This window comes from Cetorhinus maximus, chromosome 11 (genome assembly GCF_964194155.1).
Source record: "Cetorhinus maximus chromosome 11, sCetMax3.hap1.1, whole genome shotgun sequence".
Classification (NCBI taxonomy): Eukaryota; Metazoa; Chordata; class Chondrichthyes; order Lamniformes; family Cetorhinidae; genus Cetorhinus; species Cetorhinus maximus.
Genome location: NC_135889.1, coordinates 122,218,043 through 122,239,702, shown reverse-complemented (window position 1 = coordinate 122,239,702; position 21,660 = coordinate 122,218,043). Strand labels below are relative to the sequence as shown.

General features: G+C 48.0%; 1 protein-coding gene across 3 annotated transcripts in view; it reads right to left on the bottom strand.

Moving 5' to 3' along the window:
- Window positions 1-21,660, bottom strand: part of obsl1a (obscurin like cytoskeletal adaptor 1a) — a 99,249-nt gene that overhangs the window by 74,123 nt on the left and 3,466 nt on the right. For all 3 annotated transcript variants that reach the window (XM_078552676.1, XM_078552677.1, XM_078552678.1), the window contains exons 2-5: window positions 13,421-14,569; window positions 12,442-12,711; window positions 10,150-10,410; window positions 5,733-6,038 (exon numbers count right to left, since the gene is read on the bottom strand). In XM_078552676.1, coding sequence (XP_078408802.1) covers window positions 5,733-6,038; window positions 10,150-10,410; window positions 12,442-12,711; window positions 13,421-14,513 — 1,930 coding nt within the window. In that variant the 5' untranslated portion in view covers window positions 14,514-14,569. The remainder of the gene's footprint in view (window positions 1-5,732; window positions 6,039-10,149; window positions 10,411-12,441; window positions 12,712-13,420; window positions 14,570-21,660) is intronic.

The following is a 21,660-nucleotide window of genomic DNA, read 5'->3' as shown; positions in this document are numbered from 1 at the left end:
TGTCGTTTATATAAATGACAAATAATAGGGGACCCAGCAAAGATCCCTGTGGTACGCCAATGGATACTGGCTTCCAGTCACTAAAGCATCCTTCTGTCATCATCCTCTGTCTCCTACAACTGAGCCAATTTTGAATCCACCTTATCAAATTACCCTGTATCCCATGTGCATTTGTCTTCTTTAAAAGTCTCCCATGTGGGACCTTGTCAAAGGCTTTGCTGAAATCCATATGAACTACATCAACTGCACTACCCTCATCTACACACCTGGCCACCTCCTCAAAAAATTCAATTAAATGTGTTAGGCATGACCTCCCTCTGACAAAGCCATGCTGATCCCTGATCAAACCTTGCCTCTCCAAGTGGAGATAGATTCTCTCCTTCAGAATTTTCTCCAATAGTTTCCTAACCACTGACGTGAGACTCACTGGTCCATAGTTCCCTGGCTTATCTCTACAACCCTTCTTAAATAGCGGAACCACATTAGCTGTTCTCCAGTCCTCTGGCACCTCCTCCGTGGCCAGAGAGGAATTCAAAATTTGGGTCAGAGCCCCTGCGATCTCCTCCCTTGCCTCCCTCAGCAGTCTGGGACACAAATCATCCAGACCTGGAGATTTGTCCACTTTAAAGCCTGTCAGCACCTCCAATACCTTACCATTCCCTATATCAATTTGCTCAGAAACCTCGCAGTCTCTCTCCCCGAGTTCCATACCTTCATCCTCATTCTCTTGGGTGAAGATGGATGTGAAGTATTCGTTCAACACTCTACCGATGTCCTCTGGCTCTACCCATAGATTGCCCCCTTGGTCCCTTATGGGCCCCACTCTTTCCCTGGTTATCCTCTTCCCATTGATATACTTATAGAATATCTTGGGATTTTCCCTACTGTTACCAGTCAGAGCTTTCTCATATCCCCTCTTTGCTCTCCTAATTGCTTTCTTAAGCTCCACCCTGCACTTTCTGTACTCCACTAAAGCCTCCGCTGATTTGCTTCCCTTGTACCTGCTAAAAGCCTCTCTTTTCCTTCTCATCGTAACCTGAATATCTCTGGCCATCCATGGATCTCTGGGCTTGTTACTCCTTCCTATCACCCTAGAGGGAACATGTTGAACCTGTACCCTCCCCATTTCCTTTTTGAACACCCCCCACTGTTCCTCTGTAGATTTCCCCACAAGTAGCTGTTCCCAGTCTACCTTGGCCAGATCCTGCCTTATTTTACTAAAATCCGCTCTCCCCCAATCCAAAACCTATTTTTGCAACTTGTCTATTTCTTTGTCCATAACAAGTTTAAAATTGTACCATGATTCTCTCCTTCTGGTGCTGTGTTGCCTGTTTTCTTTATTCTTTCATTGGATACAGCTATTGTTGGGGAGGCCAATGTTTGTTGCCCATCCCCAATTGCCTTGAGAGACTTGCTGGGTTATTTCAGAGGGCAGTTAAGAGTCAACCACATTGCTGTGGGTCTGGAGTCACATGTAGGCCAGACCAGGTAAGGACGGCAGATTTCCTTCCCTAAAGGGCATTGGTGAACTAGATGGGTTTTTACAACAATTGATAGCTTCATGGTCATCATTGCTGAGATTATGCCAGATCTTATTAATTGAATTTGAGTTACAGCAGCTGCTCTAGTAGGATTTGACCCCAAGTCCCCACAACATTAACCTGGGCGTCTAGATTACCAGGCCAGCACCATTGTTAATACGCCACCATCTTAGTGTCAGCTCCTGTATACTTAACCCTGGCTCTGGACCCTGTGATTACTCTCTGGTAGTAATGATGGTGAAACTATCAGCATTTGCTCTTATCATTCCACTGAAATTTACGGTAATTACTGGACTCCGCTCTCCGCAGAATAACACAGACATCCTGAAGTTACTGTCAGTGATGCTAAGCTCCTTTATATAACTAGGGCTGTAGAGAGGGCTTTAAACTAAATAGAGGGGTGGGGAGGGTTCTGGAAAGGGGATATGTAGGCTTACAAAGCAAAAGGACATGGCAGCCTTGCAGGGCAGCTATTAGGTAATGATACCCAGAGTGTGACAGGAAGGGACAGAGTGTACAAACAAAAAACAGCAGCAAATAGGGTCAAAAGGGGAAAAAAAAGGCAAAAAGGCAAAATTAATGGCTCTTTACTTAAACGCACATGGTATTCGGAACAAAATAAATGAATTAATGGCACAAGTAGTGGATAATGGGTATGATCTTATAGCCATTAAGGAGACATGGTTACAAGGAGATCAAAGCTGAGAATTAAATATTTAGGCAAATATGACTTTTTGAAAGGACAGGCAGGAAGGAAAGGGTGGTGGGGTAGCTTGGTTAGTATGAGATGGAATAAGTACAATAGCAAGAAAGGATCTTGGATCGGAAGATATAGAATCCATATGGGCGGAGGTAAGAAATAACAAGGGGAAGAAGACACTGGTGGGAGTAGTCTATAGCCCCCTGACATTAGCTGTATTGTAGAACAGAGGATAAATCAGGAGATAATGAGGACATGTAAAAAGGGAAGTACATAAATCAAGGGTGACTTTAATCTTCATGTAGATTGGGAAGATCAAATTGTCAGAGGTAGATACGAGCAAGAATTCATAGAGTGTATTCGGGACAGTTTATTAGAATAATATGTTATGAATCCAACCAGGGATCAGGCTAATTTGGATCTGGTACTGTGTAATCAGACAGGTTTAATAAACGATCTCAGAGTAAAGGATCCCCTAGGAAACAGTGACCATAATATGGTAGAATTTAGCATTCAGTTTGAGAGTGAGAAGCTTGGATCAGGAACAACTGTGCTGAACTTAAATAAGGGTAATTACAAAGGAATGAGAGCAGAGTTGGCTAGAGTGGACTGGGAAAGCAGTTTAGCAGAAAAGACAGTTGATGAACAATGGCAGATGTTTAAGAAAATAGTTCCTGACTCTCAACAAAGATATATCCTAGTGAGGAAGAAGGATTCAAGGAAGGGGATAAACCAACCAAGGTTAACCAAGAAAGTTAAGGATAGTATCAAATTGAAAGAAAAAACATACCATGTGGCAAAGACTAGTGGTAATCCAGAGGATTGGGAAAGTTTTAAAAACCAACTAAAGATGACCAAAAAAAAATAAAGAGGGAGAAAATAAACTTTTGAGGGTAAACTAGCAAGTAATATAAAAATGGACAGTAAGAGCTTCTTCAAATATATAAAAAGGAAGAGAGAGGCCAAAGTGAACATAGGCCTTTTAGAGAATGAGGCTGGGAAAATAACAATGGGGAACCAGGAAATGACAGAGGAATTGAATAAATGCTTTGCTTCAGTCTTCACAGAGGAAGACACTAAAAGCATTCCAAAAATACTAAATAATCAAGGGGAAAAGGGGGATGTGGGGAGCAGGGGAGGAAATAAATACAAAAACTATCACTAGAGAAAAAGTACTAGGAAAACTAATGGGGCTAAAGGCTGATTAGTCCCCTGGACCTGATGGGTTGCATCCTAGGATATTAAAGGAAGTAGCTACACAGATAGTGGATGCACTGGTAGTAATCTTCCAAAAATCTTTAGATTCTGGAAAAGTTCCAGACGATTGGAGAATGGCCAATGTAACACCCTTATTCAAAAAGGGAGGGAGACAAACAAAAACAGGCAACTCTAGGCCAGTTAGTTTAACACTTGTCATTGGGAAAATGTTAGAGGTTATTATAAAGGATGTAATAGCAGAGCATTTAGAAATATATAACCTAATCAAGCAGAGTCAGCATGGCTTCATGAAGGGGAAATCATGCCTGACAAATTTATTAGAATTCTTTGAGGGTGTAACAAGCAGGATAGATGAAGGGGAACCAGTAGATATAATATATTTGGATTTCCAAAAGGCGTTTGATAAGGTACTGCACATAAGGCTACTTAATAAGATAGGAGCCCATGGTGTTGGAGGTGGCCTATTAGCATGGATAGGGGATTGGCTAACTAATAGAAAACAAAGAGTTGGGATAAGGGGGGCATTTTCAGGATGGCAACATGTAACTAGTGGAGTGCCACAGGATCATTGCTGGGGCCTCAATTATTTACAATATATATTAATGACTTAGATGAGGGGAGTGAATGTACTATCACCAAGTTTACAGATGACACAAAATAGGTGGGAAGGCAAGTGGTGAGGATGACACAAGGAGTCTACAGGGGGATAGAGACAGATTAAGTGAATGGGTAAAAACTTGGCAGATGGAATATAATGTGGGAAGGTGTGAGGTTATGCACTTTGGCAGGAAGAATAGAGGAGCTGAATATTATTTAAATGGAGAAAAACTGCAGAAAGATGCAGCACAGAGGGATTTGGGGCTCCTTGTGCATGGATCCCAAAAAGCTAACATACAAGTTCAACAGGTAATAGGGAAGGCAAATGGAATGTTGGCCTTTATTTCAAAGGGAATGGAGTATAAAAATAGGGAAGTCTTGCTAAAACTATACAAGGCAGTAGTTAGACCACACCTGGAATACTGTGAACAGTTTTGGTCCCCTTATCTAAGGAAAGATATACTGGCATTGGAGGCAGTCCAGAGAAGGTTCACTAGGTTGATCCCAGGCATGGAGGGATTTTCTTATGCGGAGAGATTGAGTAGGTTGGGCCTGTACTCACTAGAGTTTAGAAAAATGAGAGGCAACCTTATTGAAACATATAAGTTTCTCAGGGGGCTTGACAGGGTAGATGCTGAGCGGTTATTTCCCCTTGTGGGAGAGTCTAGGACCAGAGGTCATAATCTCAGAGTAAGGGGGCACCCATTTAAAACAGAGATGAGGAGGAATTTCTTCTCTCAGAGGGTAGTGAATCAATGGTATTCTTCACTGCAGGGGGCTGTAGAGGCTGGGTCATTAAGTATATTCAAGGCTGAGATAGACAGATTTTTAATCAGTAAGGGAATTGAGGGTTATGGGGAAATGGCAGGAAAGTTGAGTTGAGGATTATCAGATCACCCATGATCTCATTGAATGGCGGAGCAGACTCGATGGGCCGAATGGTCTACTTCTGCTCCTACGTCTTATGGTCTTATGGTCTCGCTGTAAAATCCAAGAAAAAGTTCAATCATACATCTTGTTGAATGGGATGTAACTGGGCTTTTAATGGTCTAATAGCTTCATAATTATTGATGAACACCCGCTCTGGCCCTGCAAAGCTAACTTTATATTTGCTAAATTTCTCCATTTTGATAAAAAAAATATTCCTTTTTAATAATATTTTTTAGCTTGTTTATGATATTTTAGCTTCTGTCTTAATCCAATAAAAATCATATATTTCATTACCTGAAAGTTTAAATTAAAAGTAAACTATAAAGTGCTTTTAACTTCCTGGCTTGATGTCTGTGAGAATACTTCTGCCTGATTGGCTGCTTATTGCTTGCTGGCATTACCGAGGCTACACGCCTGGCGATCCCCTTGACTTGTAGCAAATTTAAACTCCCATTGGGAAAGGGGAGCTATGGTGATTGCGAAATCTCTATGGGCAGCTTTATTCGAGTTCAGTCATGAGGGCAACTTCTTTACCACAGACTGTAAAATTCAGCCCTTCTGGGGTAATTACTCTGCTCTTCTCTGACCCTGGAATGGGGAGTGAGGAAGGGATGCAGCGTGTTGAAGCCCTGCTCCGGGACTTTCCTCCTTTCCCTCTCCCCCAGTCACAGCCCCTCACGTTGTCTCCCCCACCAATGCACCCACCCCCCCCTCCACTCCCCAACTTCACTGTCCCCACCTCTTACCCAGATGTACCGCTCCCGGAAACTCCACCTGCTCACTCCTCCCATAGTTGTTGATGGAGCAGACCCGAAACCGATAGCGAGCCTCAGCGGGTATGCTGTCTCCCAGGATCTCCACCGCCGTGCTGGTCTCGGCGGTCAGGCAGCGCACCCACTCCTCACTGCCCAGCTCCTGCCGCTCGATCACGTAAGCCGACACCCTGTTCCTCTGGTAGTCGGGTGGTGGTGCCCACAGCAGTGAGGCAATGTTGGGCTTCTCACTGCTCATCCGTACATTCACTGGGGCGCTTGGAGGCACCTGTCTCCTGGCTACAAGACGGAAAACACACAACAGCTGCAATTATATAGCGCCGCCCATGTAGTAACATATTCCAAGGTGCTCCACAAGACCATCGTCGGACTAAACCTGACACCAAACTTCATAGGCTGATATCAGGACAGGTGACCAAAAGCTTGGTCAGTGACGTATGAACATATGAAATCGGAGCAGGAATAGTCCCTTTGGCCCCCACCCCGAGCCTGCACCACCATTCAATAAGATCATGGCTCAACTCCACATTCCTGCCTACCCTTGATAACCTTTGACACCCATTGTCAATCAAGAAACTATCTACCTCCGCTTTAAAAATATTCTCTGACCCTGCCTCCACTACTGCCTGGGGAAGAGAGTTCCAAAGATTCACCACCCTCTAAGAGAAAATATTTCTTCTCCTCTCCGTCTTAAATGGGAGGCTCCTTATTTTTAAACTGTGTCCCCGAGTCCTGGTCTCTCCTACAAGGGGAAACATCGTCTCAGCATCCACCCTGTCAAGTCCCCTCAGGATCTTATATGTTTCAATAATATCACCCCTCATTCTTCTAAACTCCAATGGATACAGGCCCAGCCTGTCCAACCTTTCCTCGTATAATAAACCCCCATCCCAGGAACCAGCCGCATGAACCTTCTCTGAACTGCGTCTAACACATTGATGTCTTTTTTTATATAAGGAGACCCAAACACACCACTCTCGATGATTTCACACAGTGAGTTGCTATGAGATGGAAGGTGTTGAAAATGAAAGATCTGCGGGGATATGGGTGAAGAGCAGGGGAGAGTGGGATTAACTGGATAGCCCTTTCAAAGAGCTAGCACAGGCACGATGGGCCAAATGGCCTCCTTCTGTGCTGTAAGATTCCATAATCATGGAGCAAGTACTGAGCTCAGAAGGAGAGGAATGGCCTTGGAAGATCAGGTTTTCTGCTTTGTGTGTCACCTTGCTTTCAAATCCCTCCACAGCCTCGCCCCTCCCTATCTCTGTAACCTCCTCCAGACCCACGACCCTCTGAGATCTCTGTGCTGCTCTAATTCTGGCCCCATGAGGTCTCACCAACACCCTGTACCACTGTAGCTAAAACATCCCTACTTTTATATTCCATTCCCCTTGCAATAAACACCAGCATTCCATTGCCTTCCTAGGTAGGTTTTAAGGAGCCTCTTGAAGGAGTAAAGGTGGAGAGGCAGAGAGGTTTAGGGAGGGAATTCCAGAGCTCAGGGCCCACGCAGGTAAAGGCAAATGGTAAAAGGATTAAAATTGGGAATACTCATGAGTATTCTTCAGTCTCTCCACATTAACTGAAGTCCCTCATCCCTGGTCCCATTCTAGTAAATCTTCTCCGTACCCTCTCCAAGGCCTTGACATCCTTCCTAAAGTGCGGCACCGGATATAATCCTCCAACTGAGGCCTGAACAGAGCTTTATAAAAGATTTTACAGAACTCCATCACAGCCTCAGCCAAAAAGGTCATAAAGGGCTTTGGTGAGACCACGTCTGGAATACTATGTGCAGTTTTGGTGACCATATTTAAGGAGGGATGTACTTGTATTTGAGGCGGTACAGTGAAGGTTCACTCGATTGGTTTCTGGGACGAGAGGGTGAGACACTAAGTAAATTGGGCTTATATTCTTTAGCGTTTGGGAGAATGAGTGGTGATCTCATTGAAACACAAAAGATTCTGAAGGGGCTTGACAGGAGAAATTGTTTCCCCTGACCAGAGAACTTGAACACGGGGGGCACAGATTCAGGGTTACGGGACGATCATTTAGGACTGAGATGAGGAGAAATTACTTCACTCAAAGGGGATTGTGAATCTTTGGAATTCTCTACCCCAGGGGGTTGTGGATGCTCCATTGTTGAATACATTTAAGGCTGGGATAGATACAGTTTTAATCTCTAGAGAGATGTAGGGAGAGGGCAGGAAAGTGCAGTTAAGAACATAAGAAATAGGAGCAGGAGTAGACCACACGGCCCATTGATCCTGCTCCACCATTCAATACGAGCATGGCTGATCTCCAGCTTCAAATGTAAGGTAGGAGATCAGCCATGATCGTACTGAATGGCAGAACAAACTCAAGGGGCCAAATGGCCTACACTAGTTCCTATTTCTGATGTCATTTTACATGTGTGAAACCCCAGGCTGGATCTCCGTCTACACTCTCTGGGTGCTAATCCAGTGGAGTGCTTCCCACACTTCATTTATAGGACCAAGTTGTACATTTCCTTCATTGCTTCCCCCTGTGGGAGGTGCTGCTGAGTTTATGGCCTCAAGCACTACAGAGCCAGAGTGGAATTGTGACACATCAAGTCAGGCCTAGGGTGGCACACTCTACATTGGCAAGAGCACAGTAGGCTCCCATTTTTGGGGGGCTGATCAGACTCCCATTCTGGTGGCAAAGACTCCAATTTACTCAGCACTCCCTCTTCACCCACCCCTCCAATTGCAGGATGTGGACATCATTGGCAAGGCTATCACCTAATTGCCCTGCTAGGCTATTTGAGAGGTCACTTAAGAGTCAAGGTCTGGGGTAGGTAGGGACAGATGGGTTTTTATGACATTCACTGACAGTTTCATGGTCATTGTTACTGTTTTATTTCCAGGTTTATTTGTTAATTAATTGAATTTAAATCCCAGCAGTTACCATGGTGGGATTTTGAACTCATGGCCCCAGGGCATTAGTCTAGACCTATTAGATTACTAGTCGAGTGACATTACCACTAGGCCACCACCATGCCCAATGACTGAGAGCCTTTGGCCTGACTCTGCAACGTATCTCAGGAAGGGTATCATGGCCTAGGAGGAGCTGCACAGATTCACAAAAATGAAACCAGGGCCAAAACGGGTTAAATCATGAGGACCCGTTCCTTCTATTCTTTGAGTTGAGGAGATTAAGGGCTGATTTAATCAAGGTGTTTAAGACGGCTAGAGGGTTTGGGAGGGTCGATCGAGAGAAGCTATTTCCTCTGGTGGTGGTGGAGGGGAGCCCAGAACATGGGGGCAGAATCACGGAAATCGTGTCAGGTCGTTCGGGGGTGATGTCGGGAAGAACATCTTCACACAGAGGGGAGTGGAAATCTGGAACTCTCTTCCCCAAAAAGCTGTGGAGGCTGTGACGGGCTGCGGGGGGGGCGCGGTGGTGGAGGTGGGGGTGGGGGTGGAGGTGGGGGTGGGCAGGGTGGAGGGTGGGGGTGGGGGTGGGGGTGGGGGTGGGTTTGGGCAGGGTGGGGGTTGGGGGGTTGGGCAGGGTGGGGGTGGGGGTGGGTTTGGGCAGGGTGGGGGTTGGGGGGTGGGGGGTTGGGCAGGGTGGGGGTGGGGGTGGGGTTGGGCAGGGCGGGGGGTGGGGGGTGGGGGTGGAGGTAGGCAGGGTGGAGGGTGGGGGTGGGGTTGGGCAGGGTGGGGGATGGGGGTGGGGGTTGGGTAGGGTGGGGGTTGGGCAGGGTGGGGGGTGGGGGTGGGGTTGGGGGGTGGGGGTGGGGGTGGGGTTGGGGGGTGAGGGGTGGGGGTGGGGGGTGAGGGGTGGGGGTGGGGTTGGGGGGTGAGGGGTGGGGGTGGGGTTGGGGGGTGAGGGGTGGGGGTGGGGTTGGGGGGTGAGGGGTGGGGGTGGGGTTGGGGGGTGAGGGGTGGGGGGTGGGGTTGGACAGGGTGGGGGTTGGGGGGTGGGGTTGGGCAGGGTAGGGGTTGGGGGCTGGGGGTGGGGTTGGGCGGAGTGGGGGTGGGGGGTGGGGGTGGGGGATGGGGGTGGGGGTGGGGGTGGGCAGGGTGGGGGGTGGGGGGTTGGGGGGTGGGGTTGGGCAGGGTGGGGGTTGGGGGGGTGGGGGTTGGGGGTGGGGGGGATCAATTTAAAACTTCAGAACTGAGCTTGGTGGATTTTTGAGGGGGGTGGAGAGAGGATTGAGGGATATGGAGCCAAGGAGTTAAGGTACAGAGCAGCCATGATCTAATTGAATGACAGTACTGGCTTGAGGGGCTGAATGGCCTCCCCCAGATCCCGTGTTGACAGGCAAGGCTTTGCATGTGGGTTGAATAGCCTCATTCAAAATGGCGGGAGCCGTATTGCTGAGTATCGGATGGGACTTGAGGGCGTTGATCCCGCCCGGGCGACTTACCTTTCACTCGGAGCTGGGAGGACGATTTGGAGTCACTGATCACGAAGGTGACGACACCGGAATCTTCGGCCGTGGCATTGACGAAGACCAGGATGTGTGTCTTCCCGAAGGATTTGATGATGGTTTTGTGAGACTCACTCAGCAGCTCCCCATCCTTGAACCAGGAAACCTCCACATTCTCCTCATCCAAATCCACACAAAATGCTGCGTTCTCCCCCTCCACCACGTCCAGTTTCCGCGGTAACCGCTTCACAATTTTACCTTGGTGGGGAGAGAGGGAGAAGAGTCTGAATCATTAAAATAAACCCTTACCTGAGATCGTTTTTGTCTCCGCTCACCTCGACTGTGGCTCTGTGGGTCGCAGTCCTGTCCCTGAGTGAGGAGGCTATTGGTTCAAGTCCCACTCTCAGACCTGCGTACAAAACCCAGCCTGATACCCCCAGTACATACGGAGTGCTGCACTGTTAGAGCTGCTGTTTCCAGATAGCAATTTATGAATACCACACCCTGCAGCAATGTGCTGATGATCAGGTAGTCTGTTTAGTGATGTTGGCTGTGGAGACCTATTGCAGTGCTCCCTCAGTACTGACCCTCCGACAGTGCAGCACTCCCTCAGTACTGACCCTCTGACAGTGCAGCACTCCCTCAGTACTGACCCTCCGACAGTGCGGCACTCCCTCAGTACTGACCCTCTTGACAGGGCAGCACTCCCTCAGTACTGACCCTCTGACAGTGCAGCACTCCCTCAGTACTTACCCTCTTGACAGTACAGCACTCCCTCAGTACTGACCCTCCGACAGTGCAGCACTCCCTCAGTACTGACCCTCCGACAGTGCGGCACTCCCTCAGTACTTACCCTCTTGACAGGGCAGCACTCCCTCAGTACTGACCCTCCGACAGTGCAGCACTCCCTCAGTACTTACCCTCTTGACAGGGCAGCACTCCCTCAGTACTGACCCTCCGACAGTGCAGCACTCCCTCAGTACTGAGTCTCCAGAGTGTGACTCAAACCCATGATGTTCTGACTAAAAAGAAAGTGTGATTCAGTGGCCTCAGCTGACATCAAAATGGATTCTGCTGCCGGTGAGACTGGGGCACGAGGTGGGTGGGACTGGGGCACGAGGCGGGTGGGACTGGGGCACGAGGCGGGTGGGACTGGGGCACGAGGCGGGTGGGACTGGGGCACGAGGCGGGTGGGACTGGGGCACGAGGCGGGTGGGACTGGGGCATGAGGCGGATGGGACTGGGGCACGAGGTGGATGTGCCGGTGGGACTGGAGCACGAGGTGGATGTGCCGGTGGGACTGGAGGATGTGGTGGATGTGCCGGTGGGACTGGGGCACGAGGTGGATGTGCCGGTGGGACTGGGGCACGAGGTGGATGTGCCGGTGGGACTGGAGGATGTGGTGGATGTGCCGGTGGGACTGGGGCACGAGGTGGATGTGCCGGTGGGACTGGGGCACGAGGTGGATGTGCCGGTGGGACTGGAGGATGTGGTGGATGTGCCGGTGGGACTGGAGCACGTGGTGGATGTGCCGGTGGGACTGGGGCACGAGGTGGATGTGCCAGTGGGACTGGGGCACGAGGTGGATGTGCCGGTGGGACTGGGGCACGAGGTGGATGTGCCGGTGGGACTGGAGGATGTGATGGATGTGCCGGTGGGACTGGAGCACATGGTGGATGTGCCGGTGGGACTGGAGGATGTGATGGATGTGCCGGTGGGACTGGAGCACGTGGTGGATGTGCCGGTGGGACTGGAGGATGTGATGGATGTGCCGGTGGGACTGGAGCACGTGGTGGATGTGCCGGTGGGACTGGGGCACGTGGTGGATGTGCCGGTGGGACTGGGGCACGAGGTGGATGTGCCGGTGGGACTGGAGGATGTGATGGATGTGCCGGTGGGACTGGAGCACGTGATGGATGTGCCAGTGGGACTGGGGCACGAGGTGGATGTGCCGGTGGGACTGGAGGATGTGATGGATGTGCCGGTGGGACTGGAGCACGTGGTGGATGTGCCAGTGGGACTGGAGGATGTGGCCACCCAGCCTGCCCTGGATCCTTGAACAGGACCAGCATTTTTGTGGGAAATTCAGCCACACGAGTGATTGTTGGCACTGCCAATCCTGACAGTGGGGGGGGCCACCCTAGTATCGGATAGCGGCTGGGGCATTAACCAGTCATTTGATCGGTGGGCGCATGGTGGGTGGCAATCCCCCAGCTTTTCCCTCGCCCCACTTCGTCAACACACATACCAGGGGAGAGGCTGCACCTACATGGGTTTTCCGACAATTACCTTTCACTGCCACCTCAGCGATGCTCCTGCCACCATCTTTCATCTCACAGAGGTAAACGCCATCATCGTCCATGGTGATGTCCTTGATGGTGAGGCGACGCAGGCTCCCCTCCTGCTCAATGATGTACTTGGCGCTGGAATGTAACTTACGATCTTCGAGGTACCAGAAAGCTGGGATCGAGTCACCGGGAACCTCACACTCCAGGATGGCCTGTTCCTTCTCGTTCACCTCCACATCTTGCAGCTGGCTCTTAAACTTGATGTGAGGCTCTGGAGATGGACAGAGGAGGGACAGATTATATTTCTTTGTAGCTAACGAGCATTTTATGGACAACAGCCATCTTTAATTCATTCGTGGATTTTGAGCGTCACTGGCTCATGTGTCTTGTGGATGGTACACACTGCTACACACTGCTGCCACTGTGTGTCGGTGACGGTGGAATGAATGATTAAGGTGGTGGATAGGGCACAAGTCAGGAGTGTGATGGAATACTCCCCACTTGCCTGGATGAGTGCAGCTCCCACAACACTCAAGAAGCTCGACACCATCCAGGACAAAGCAGCCCCGCTTGATTGACACCCCATTCTTCCAAACCCACGACCTAGAAGGACAAGGGCAGCAGATAGATGGGAACACCGCCACCTGCAAGTTCCCCTCCAAACCACTCACCACCCTGACTTGGAAATATATCGCCGTCCCTTCACTGGAACTCCCGGTGGACCCTGGATCCTGGAACTCCCTCCCTAACAGCACTGTGGGTGTACCTACACCACATGGACTGCAGCGGCTCAAGAAGGCAGCTCACCAACACCACCTTCTCCGGGGATGGGCAACAAGTGCTGGCCTAGACAGCAATGTTCAACTTTTGCAAACAAATGAATTAAAACAAAGGATAGACTCCGTGTGATAATAAGAGTGTTTTTCCCAATTTTACGAACCCGCATTGAGAAGAGATTCCATGCGATGCAGGGCTATTACCTTTGACATGGAGTAGCACGGAGCTGAGTGTCTGACCGGCTGCATTGGAGGCTGCGCAGGCATACAGCCCATTATCCTGCTGTTTGCAGTACAGGACCTTGAGGATGAAGTAGCCCTCCCTGTCTTCGTAGAGAAGGTGACGCCTACCAGGGGCGATCAGCCTGCCATCCTTCCTCCAGATGATCTCGGGCTTGGGCTTCCCGGTGACGTAGCAGCGGAACTTGGCGTGCTTGCCCTCTGTCACAGAGAACACCTTGACTTTGGAAACCCGCGGCGCCTCCTCGCTGGTCTGACTCTGGCAGGCACTCCCGGCGGCTGGCTGCGGGTCCCGGAGGCTGCGATGTCGGCTCCGGTGTCTCCTCTCGCGCCTCGCCTCATGGAGGCAACGGCGGCTGCCCGGCCCCTCACCGTCCTGGATGCCATTGGTGCTGGGGTAACTGGCTGCAGGCTCAGTGGAGGGTCCCACTTCCTGGGTATGGGCGCCAGGGTCCACCAGGAGGACGGCTGCCGACATGGCTTCGCCGAAAGCGCTGCGCGCCTTGCAGAGATACACGCCCGCGTCGGGTATCCGGGCGCTGAAGATCTTCAGGTGGTGCCACCCTTCTCCATCGCAGCCCTCGCTGAAGTGCCCGCTCTCAAAGATCTCACCCAACTTCTTGCCATCCTTCTCCCATGTCACCGCAGGCATCGGGCACCCGGCCAACTGGCCAGAGAAGACCACGTTGTCGCCTCGGGCCACCCTGGCTGAGGTGGGCTTGACCAGGAAGGCCGGCTTGTTCTCAGGGCTCACACCCCACTCCTCCACCTTGAGGGTAGCGGCAGCGTAGGTCTCGCCCACCCCGTTCTTGGCCTTGCAGATGTACTGCCCACTGTCCTCCAACCTCACCTGCGAGACCACCAGATTGTAGATGTTCCCATCCTCCAGGAAGTGGTAACGACCCGAGGGGGAGATCTGGGTCTTGTCCCTCTCCCAGATCACTGTCGGCCGAGGGTCTCCTGCGATCTGGCACTTGAGAACCGCATCTGCCCCATTTGGGACGGTGAATGTTTTGGGATACGATAAGAATCGTGGGGCCCCACCAAACACATCCATTGGTGAAGAATATCGGAAGGCAACAGTGATTGAGTGAGTCTCCCTTGGTCGTACACCTGAAAAACATTCAACATAAAATCATTTTAACACTTTTTCTCAAACAATAATTAGCAAAAAAACCAGAGGGGAGATAAGGAGAAGTTTTTGCGCAGCAAGTTGTTGTGATCTGGAAGGCGCTGCCTGAAAGGGAAATGGTGGAAGCAGATTCAATAGGAACTTTCAAAAAGGAATTGGATAAATACTTGAAAAGTTGAGAGTCTGCAGGGCTGTGGGGGGAGAGTAGGGCGTGGGACTAATTCGATAGGTCATTCGAAGAGTTGGAATTCGCAAGAGGGGTCGAATGGCTTCCTTGCCTGCTGTATGAATCTATGACTAAACAACAATTCAGTCATGGTAAAGGTATCCTACAGGGCAAGGCAACCCCTGGTCTGTGTTGAGCGCATGAGCCTCAGTGGAGGAAATGGTCAGGACACTGGTATTCTCCTCAGCAAGCCGGGGCCAGAGAATGGGGAAGTCAATCAGAGTTCCTGCTCCTGATCACCATCAATCTTAAGTGTGATGAGTAGATGCCCGGGATTTGGTGCAGGTTGGCAGGGGAAGTGTGGGATAGTGGCAGCGTTGGCGGCTGACAGGGGAGTGACCAGTGCGCTCACCATGGAGCCAACACCATCAAAACAGAGAAAGGGACAACATGGCAGCAGTGTGTGTACCATCTACAAGAGGCACTGCAGCAAGTCACCAAGACTCCTTCGATGCACTTTCGAAACCCACGACCTCTACCACCTAGAAGGACAAGGATAGCAGATACATGGGAACACCACCACCTGGAAGTTCCCCTCCAGGATATCTTGCCTTGGAAATATATCACCGTTCCTTCACTTTCGCTGGGTCAAAATTCTGGAACTCCCTTCCTAATAGTGCCATGGGTGTACCTATACCACATGGACTGCAGCGGTTCAAGAAGGCAGCTCAGCACCACCTTCTCAAGGGCCATTAGGGATGGGTGATAAAAATACTTGCCTAGCCAGCGATACCCACATCCAATGAATGAATTAAAAATTAAGCTTGCAGGTTTAATGTGTGAACAATAGAGATATGGAAACACTGGGGAAGGCGCAAAAATGTTTTACAAGAATGTTAATGGAACAAGAGGTTATACAAATCAGGAAGAACAAAACAGGCATCTCAAACAAAGGGGTGAGCTGATAGGTGACTTTCAGATTTTAAAGGACTTTGATAAGTTAGATGTAGAGAAATTATTTCCACTTGTAGGTGAGACCAGAACTAGGAGCCATTAGTATATAACATAACCCCCTGGGATGAAGCAGTTTGTCTTATGAGGAAAAGTTGGACAGGCTGGGCCTGTATCCATTGGAGTTTAGAAGAATGAGAGGTGATCTCATTGAAACATATAAGATCCTGAAGGGTCTCGATAGGGTGGATGCTGAGAAGATGTTTCCCCTTGTGGGAGAGACTAGAACTAGAGACACTGTTTAAAAAGCTCCAATGGGGTATAGACCCAACCTGTTCAATCTTTCTTCATAGGATAAGCCCTTCATCCCAGGAATGTGTTGAGTAGACCTTCTCTGAACTGCTCTGGGCATGGCTGGGACCTCTGGTCGGCAGCTCTCGATGATAAGGCTTCCTCTCACCGAGGGGTCTCAGCTCGGTAAGGCCGCCCGGAATGTTGTGACTGCAGAGAGGCCTTGTGGTCAGTGTGGCACCGACTCCCTTTGGGAGAGAGGTTAGGCACCGCCCCCCTCCCCCCCACTAAAATTCAGCCCATCGTTCCTTCAGCAAAGTAAAACATGGTGCCTCACATGACGGTTATGACCTTAGTGTTGTACTTGACTCCAAGATGAGCTTCTGACCACATACTCGCGCCATCATTATGACAATCTACTTCCACCTTCGTAACACCGCCCGACTCCATCCCTGTCCCAGCTCATCTGCTGCTGAAGCCATCATTCGTGCTGCCTCTCTCGCTGCTTTTAAGACTTTCCTTAGAACCCGCCTCTAGGATTAAGATTTTGGACATCTGCACAGAACCTCCTTACCCGATTCGGTGTCAGATTTTGTTTGCCAATTGCTCCTGTGACGTGCCTTGGAAGGTTTTGCTAGGCTAAGGGCGCCATATAAATGCAAGCAGTTGTTGTTGATTCCTATACAGTTCAGTTCTCGAAGCTTTAACCATTTCAGGCATCAGAGGAACATTAACTATGCTAACAGCTCTGACATTGCCCAGACAAGAATCCACTTGGGAACCTGACACTCGCACTCAACTGGTATGCAGACATCACTGATATCAAACCTGTTGACAGTGATGACTGATCACATTGCTTTAACCATACTCTCCTGCCCCGTTATTCCTTAATCGAAGCTGATTCTTGGTAAGTGGAGTCACACATTCCACTCGTGCACCATCAGTCAGTCATTGCAGTGGAAATGGTCTCCAGGACAAACTTGCAACCTCCAATGCCCCTCAACAAATGCAGATTTGATACCCCTCATTACACTCTCTAAACCTCCTCATTACCCAAGCTGATACCCCTCATTACCCGCTCAGATACCCCCTTATTACACACTCTGATACCCCCTCATTACACACTCTGATACCCCCTCATTACACAGTCTAATACCTCTCATTACACACTCTGATACCCCCTCATTACACACTCTGATACCCCCTCATTACACACTCTGATACCCCCTCATTACACAACCTAATACCTCTCATTACACACTCAGATACTCCCTCATTAGACATGCTGATAACATCCTCATTACACACACTGATACCTGCTCGTTATACACTGGTACCCTCTCTTTATACATTCTGCACCCTCTCATTATACACTCTGATACCCCTCATTACACACGTTGATACCGTCCCATTACACACTCTGATACCCCTCATTACACAATCTGATACCTCTCATTACACACCCTTGATATCCTTCATTACACATGCTGATTCCTATTTATTACACACGTTGACACCCCCTCATTGCACATGCTGATATCCCCTCATTATACACTCTGGTAACCACTCTTTACACACTCTTGATACCTCTCATTACACACTCTGATAACCCTCATTGCAGGCTCTAATACCCTTCATTACACATTCTAATGCTCCCTCATTACATACTCAGATACCTCCTCATTACACATTATGATAATCCCTCATTTCACACTCTGATACCCCTTTATACAGACTCAGATATCCTCTATTGCACTATCCAATACCCCCTCATTACACACGCTGATAGGCCCTTATAGGAAGATAGGAACATAAATATTTAACCATTTGAGCCTGTTCCACCATTCAACAACATATCAACTTGTGTATATATACAAAAGGTCATGACTGATCTGAAACTTAACTTCATCTTTGCCTTTGCCCCATATCCCTTAATACCTGATGTTATGAGGCTAAGACTTCACACTTGATATTTTTAGAAGAGATATATATATATATATCCTCATAGCTACTTTCTAAAATTTAAAAACTGGACACTTTAAAATGACTGAAACCATGTCTGGCTGCAACCCTCAAACAATAAGAACTATTTGGCAATATGACAGCACCTTGCACCCCTTTACCTCTGAAGAGATGCTAACAACCCCTGTGGGCTGCAGAGACCAAATTCAAAGTAAATTATACAAAGGCCATCTACATAAGTCAGGCCTGGCCACCAGAGTCTACTAGTCTGCTAGGGCAAAGAGTCCTGTAACCTTCCTTTCAAATTCTTAATGGTTAGAACATTAACAATCTTAGGAACCCAGACAAAAGAATATACATCCTTTTTCAAAGCCAAAGTAGAGAGGCAGGAGCCATGTGACATGATGCCCCTAGCTGGAAGAACCAGTTATACTGTGCTGCTGTACTGCAAATCAGTCTGCCATCTTCTAGCTACCAAACAGCAGCACAGAAAAAGGGCTCTGTCCAGGTTTGTATGCCCGGCCCCATCTATATTGTTTCTACTGGAACTTCTGAACTTATATATCATCGCCTACAAGACTAATTCATCTCTATGTGCCTAACTCATCGTGGAAGTCATCTCTACTGGAAAAGTGAATTATCAAGCATCAGTTTTCAACCTGCCAACCTCTATGAAGGAATACATCATTGGGCTTTTGATTCATGTGAAACAATAATTCTTTGTTCTGTGGTCTTTGGCCTATAAGCCTTTCTTTTTCTATTGTTTATTGTATGAAAGCACAGGGGGACTACATAGTAACACCCCCCTCTAGCGTTTTGTGTGCGCGCGAATAAACTAACCCGCTGAGTTCACCCTACCTTGAGTTTGCTGTGGGGTTATTAATAGAAATTGGATCACACCAAAACTGAGGGGTTGGTAAATATGCCACCGCTTATAAAGGGGGAGGTCAAAATCAAAACATCCTTCTGTTTATGACGGGTGGTGAGAGGAGAAATCAGCGCTGTTTAAATTAAAACACTCTCCCGTCCATAACACTTTGGATAACAAAAATCTATCAATCTGTCACTATCCCCATAGAGATGGATAACATTTTAAAAAAAGAATGGAATCCCCATGAAGCCAAAGGAAAGTAAACTGATGGACAAAATTTCACTTTTTAAAACTGTAAAAAACCATCTAAAATCAACATAGCTCAAACGTTAATTGCAGGCAAAGGATATTTTAAACAAAGAGGTAAATTTCACTCTAAACAGTCAATACCACAAAAATGCACCTTATATACTTGCATTACTTTCCGTCAAATGTGCTATCACATGCAATCTCACAGTCTTTTCAACTTGACCTCTACTATGTAGGATCTCTCACTTCTTACTCAATCATTTCAGCCCTTGAGTCACATTCTACTGACAAGGCACACATTTATGAACTCTCTCTCACTTGGATCAGAGAAGTCCTGATGACACAGAATCCTCAGAGACTCCTTTCTCTGAGCCCTTTAAATGGTCTGGTGGGCTCTGGAAACACTGAAACAGCAGCAGTGGGCTTTTTTTCCAATCCAAAATCCCCTGTTCTTCCTGTCCTTATTGAAACATATAAGATGCTGAGAGGTTGTTTCCCCTTGTGGAAGAGTCCAGGACAGAGGGCATAATCCCAGAGTAATGGATCGCCCATTTAAGACAGAGATGAGGAGGAATTTCTTCTCTCAGAGGGTAGTGAATCTGTGGAATTCTTTACCTCAGAGGGCTGTAAAGGCTGGGTCATTAAGTATATTCAAGGCAGAGATTAGACAGATTTTTAATCAATAATGGAATCAGGGTTATGGGGAAAAGGCAGGGAAGTGAGTTGAGGATTATCAGATCAGCCATGATCTCATTGAATGGTGGAGCAGACATGGGCCAAATGGCCTACTTCTGCTCCCACGTCTTTTGGTCTTATGGTATTATGGTCTTCAGCACTTGATCCTTTCTAAACATATAACACACAACGGAACACATTCACTGCTCTATCCTCTGAGTTCTGCTTTATCACAAGGATCTGTTCAAAAGCCACCCAACAGAAAACTGTTCCATTCAGAGAGAACATTGCTTGTTTTCTCTCACACAAATTCTCAGTGTATTCTGAACTGTTAAACAGAAACCCAACTCTACTACAATTAGTTTTCAATTTACCCTTTGCTTCTTAGCTCTTCATCCCCATGGCAGCCTCAGGTCATATGGGCATTTCTTGGAAACTAATGATGTCATCATTCGAAAACCAATTAACCCTCTTTCAAAGTACTCCCACTTCACCTTCTTCTTAAGGGATACATTGCACATAAAGGAAACATATGCTTTTCTAAAAGCACATGAGGCATCACAAATCTCAGGTTTAAAATTGATAATTCATCTAGCATCAACTATCCTTTGTGGAAGAGAATTCCAAATTTCTACCACCCTTTGTGTGATGAAGTGTTTCTTAATTTCACTCCTAAATTTTAGACTCTGTCCTCTAGGCCAAGGTTCTCCAACCAGGGGAAATAGATTCTCCCTATCTACCCTATCTATTCCCCTTAACAGTTTGAAATCTTCGATCAAATGGCCTCTTAACCTTCTAACTTCCAGGGAATAAAACTCTAGTTTCTGTAATCTCTCCTCGCAATTTAACCCTTGGGGCTCAGGTATCATCCTGGTGAATATAGGCTGCACGCCCCCCACAGCCAATATATCCTAGAATCATAGAATGTTTACAACACAGAGAGAGGTTATTCAGCCCATTGAACCTGTGCTGACTCTTTGCAAGAACAATTCAGCCAGCTTCACTCACAGTTCTTTCCTTGTAGCCCTGTAAATATTTTTCCTTCATGTGTTTATCCAATTCCCTTTTGAAAGTCATGATTGAACCTGCCTCCACCACACACCCAGGCCGTGCATTCCAGACCCTAACCGCTCGCTGTGTGAAAAAGTTTATCCTTGCGTCGCTTTTGCTTCTTTTGCCAATCGCCTTAAATCAGTATCCTCTGGTTCTCGATCCTTCCACCAATGGGAACGGTTTCTCCCCTTTCTGCTCTGTCCAGGCCCCTCACGATTTTGAACACCTCTATCAAATCTCCTCTCAACCTTCTCTCCTTCAAGGAAAACAGTCCCAACTTCTCCAATCTATCCTCGTAACTGAAGTTCCTCAACTCTTAAGAACCATTCTCATGAATCTTTTTTGTACTCTCCCTAATGCCTTCACATTCTTCCTAAAACATGGCACCCAGAACTGGACGCAATATCCAGTTAAACCAGTGTTTTATACAAGTTTAACACAGCCTCCTTGCTTTTTTACTCTATGCCCCTGTTGATAAAGCCTAGGATACTGTATGCTTTATTAACCGCTCTCTCAACCTGTCCTGCCAGACTCAATGATTTAGGTACATATACACCTAGGTCTCTCTGTTCCTGCTCCCCCTGTAGAGTCGTACCCTTTATTTGATATTGTCTCTCTGCATTCTTCCTACCAAAATGAATTACATCACATTTCTCTGCATTAAATATCGCCTGCCATTTGTCCACCCATTCCATCAACCTACCTCTGTCCTCTTGAAGTCTATCACTAGCCTCCTCACAGTTCACAATCCTTCCAGTTTTTGTGACGTCTACAAATTTTGAAACTGTGCCCTGCAAGTTCATGTAATTAATAAACATTAAGAAAAGCAGGGCTCCTAACACCTAGCCCTGGAA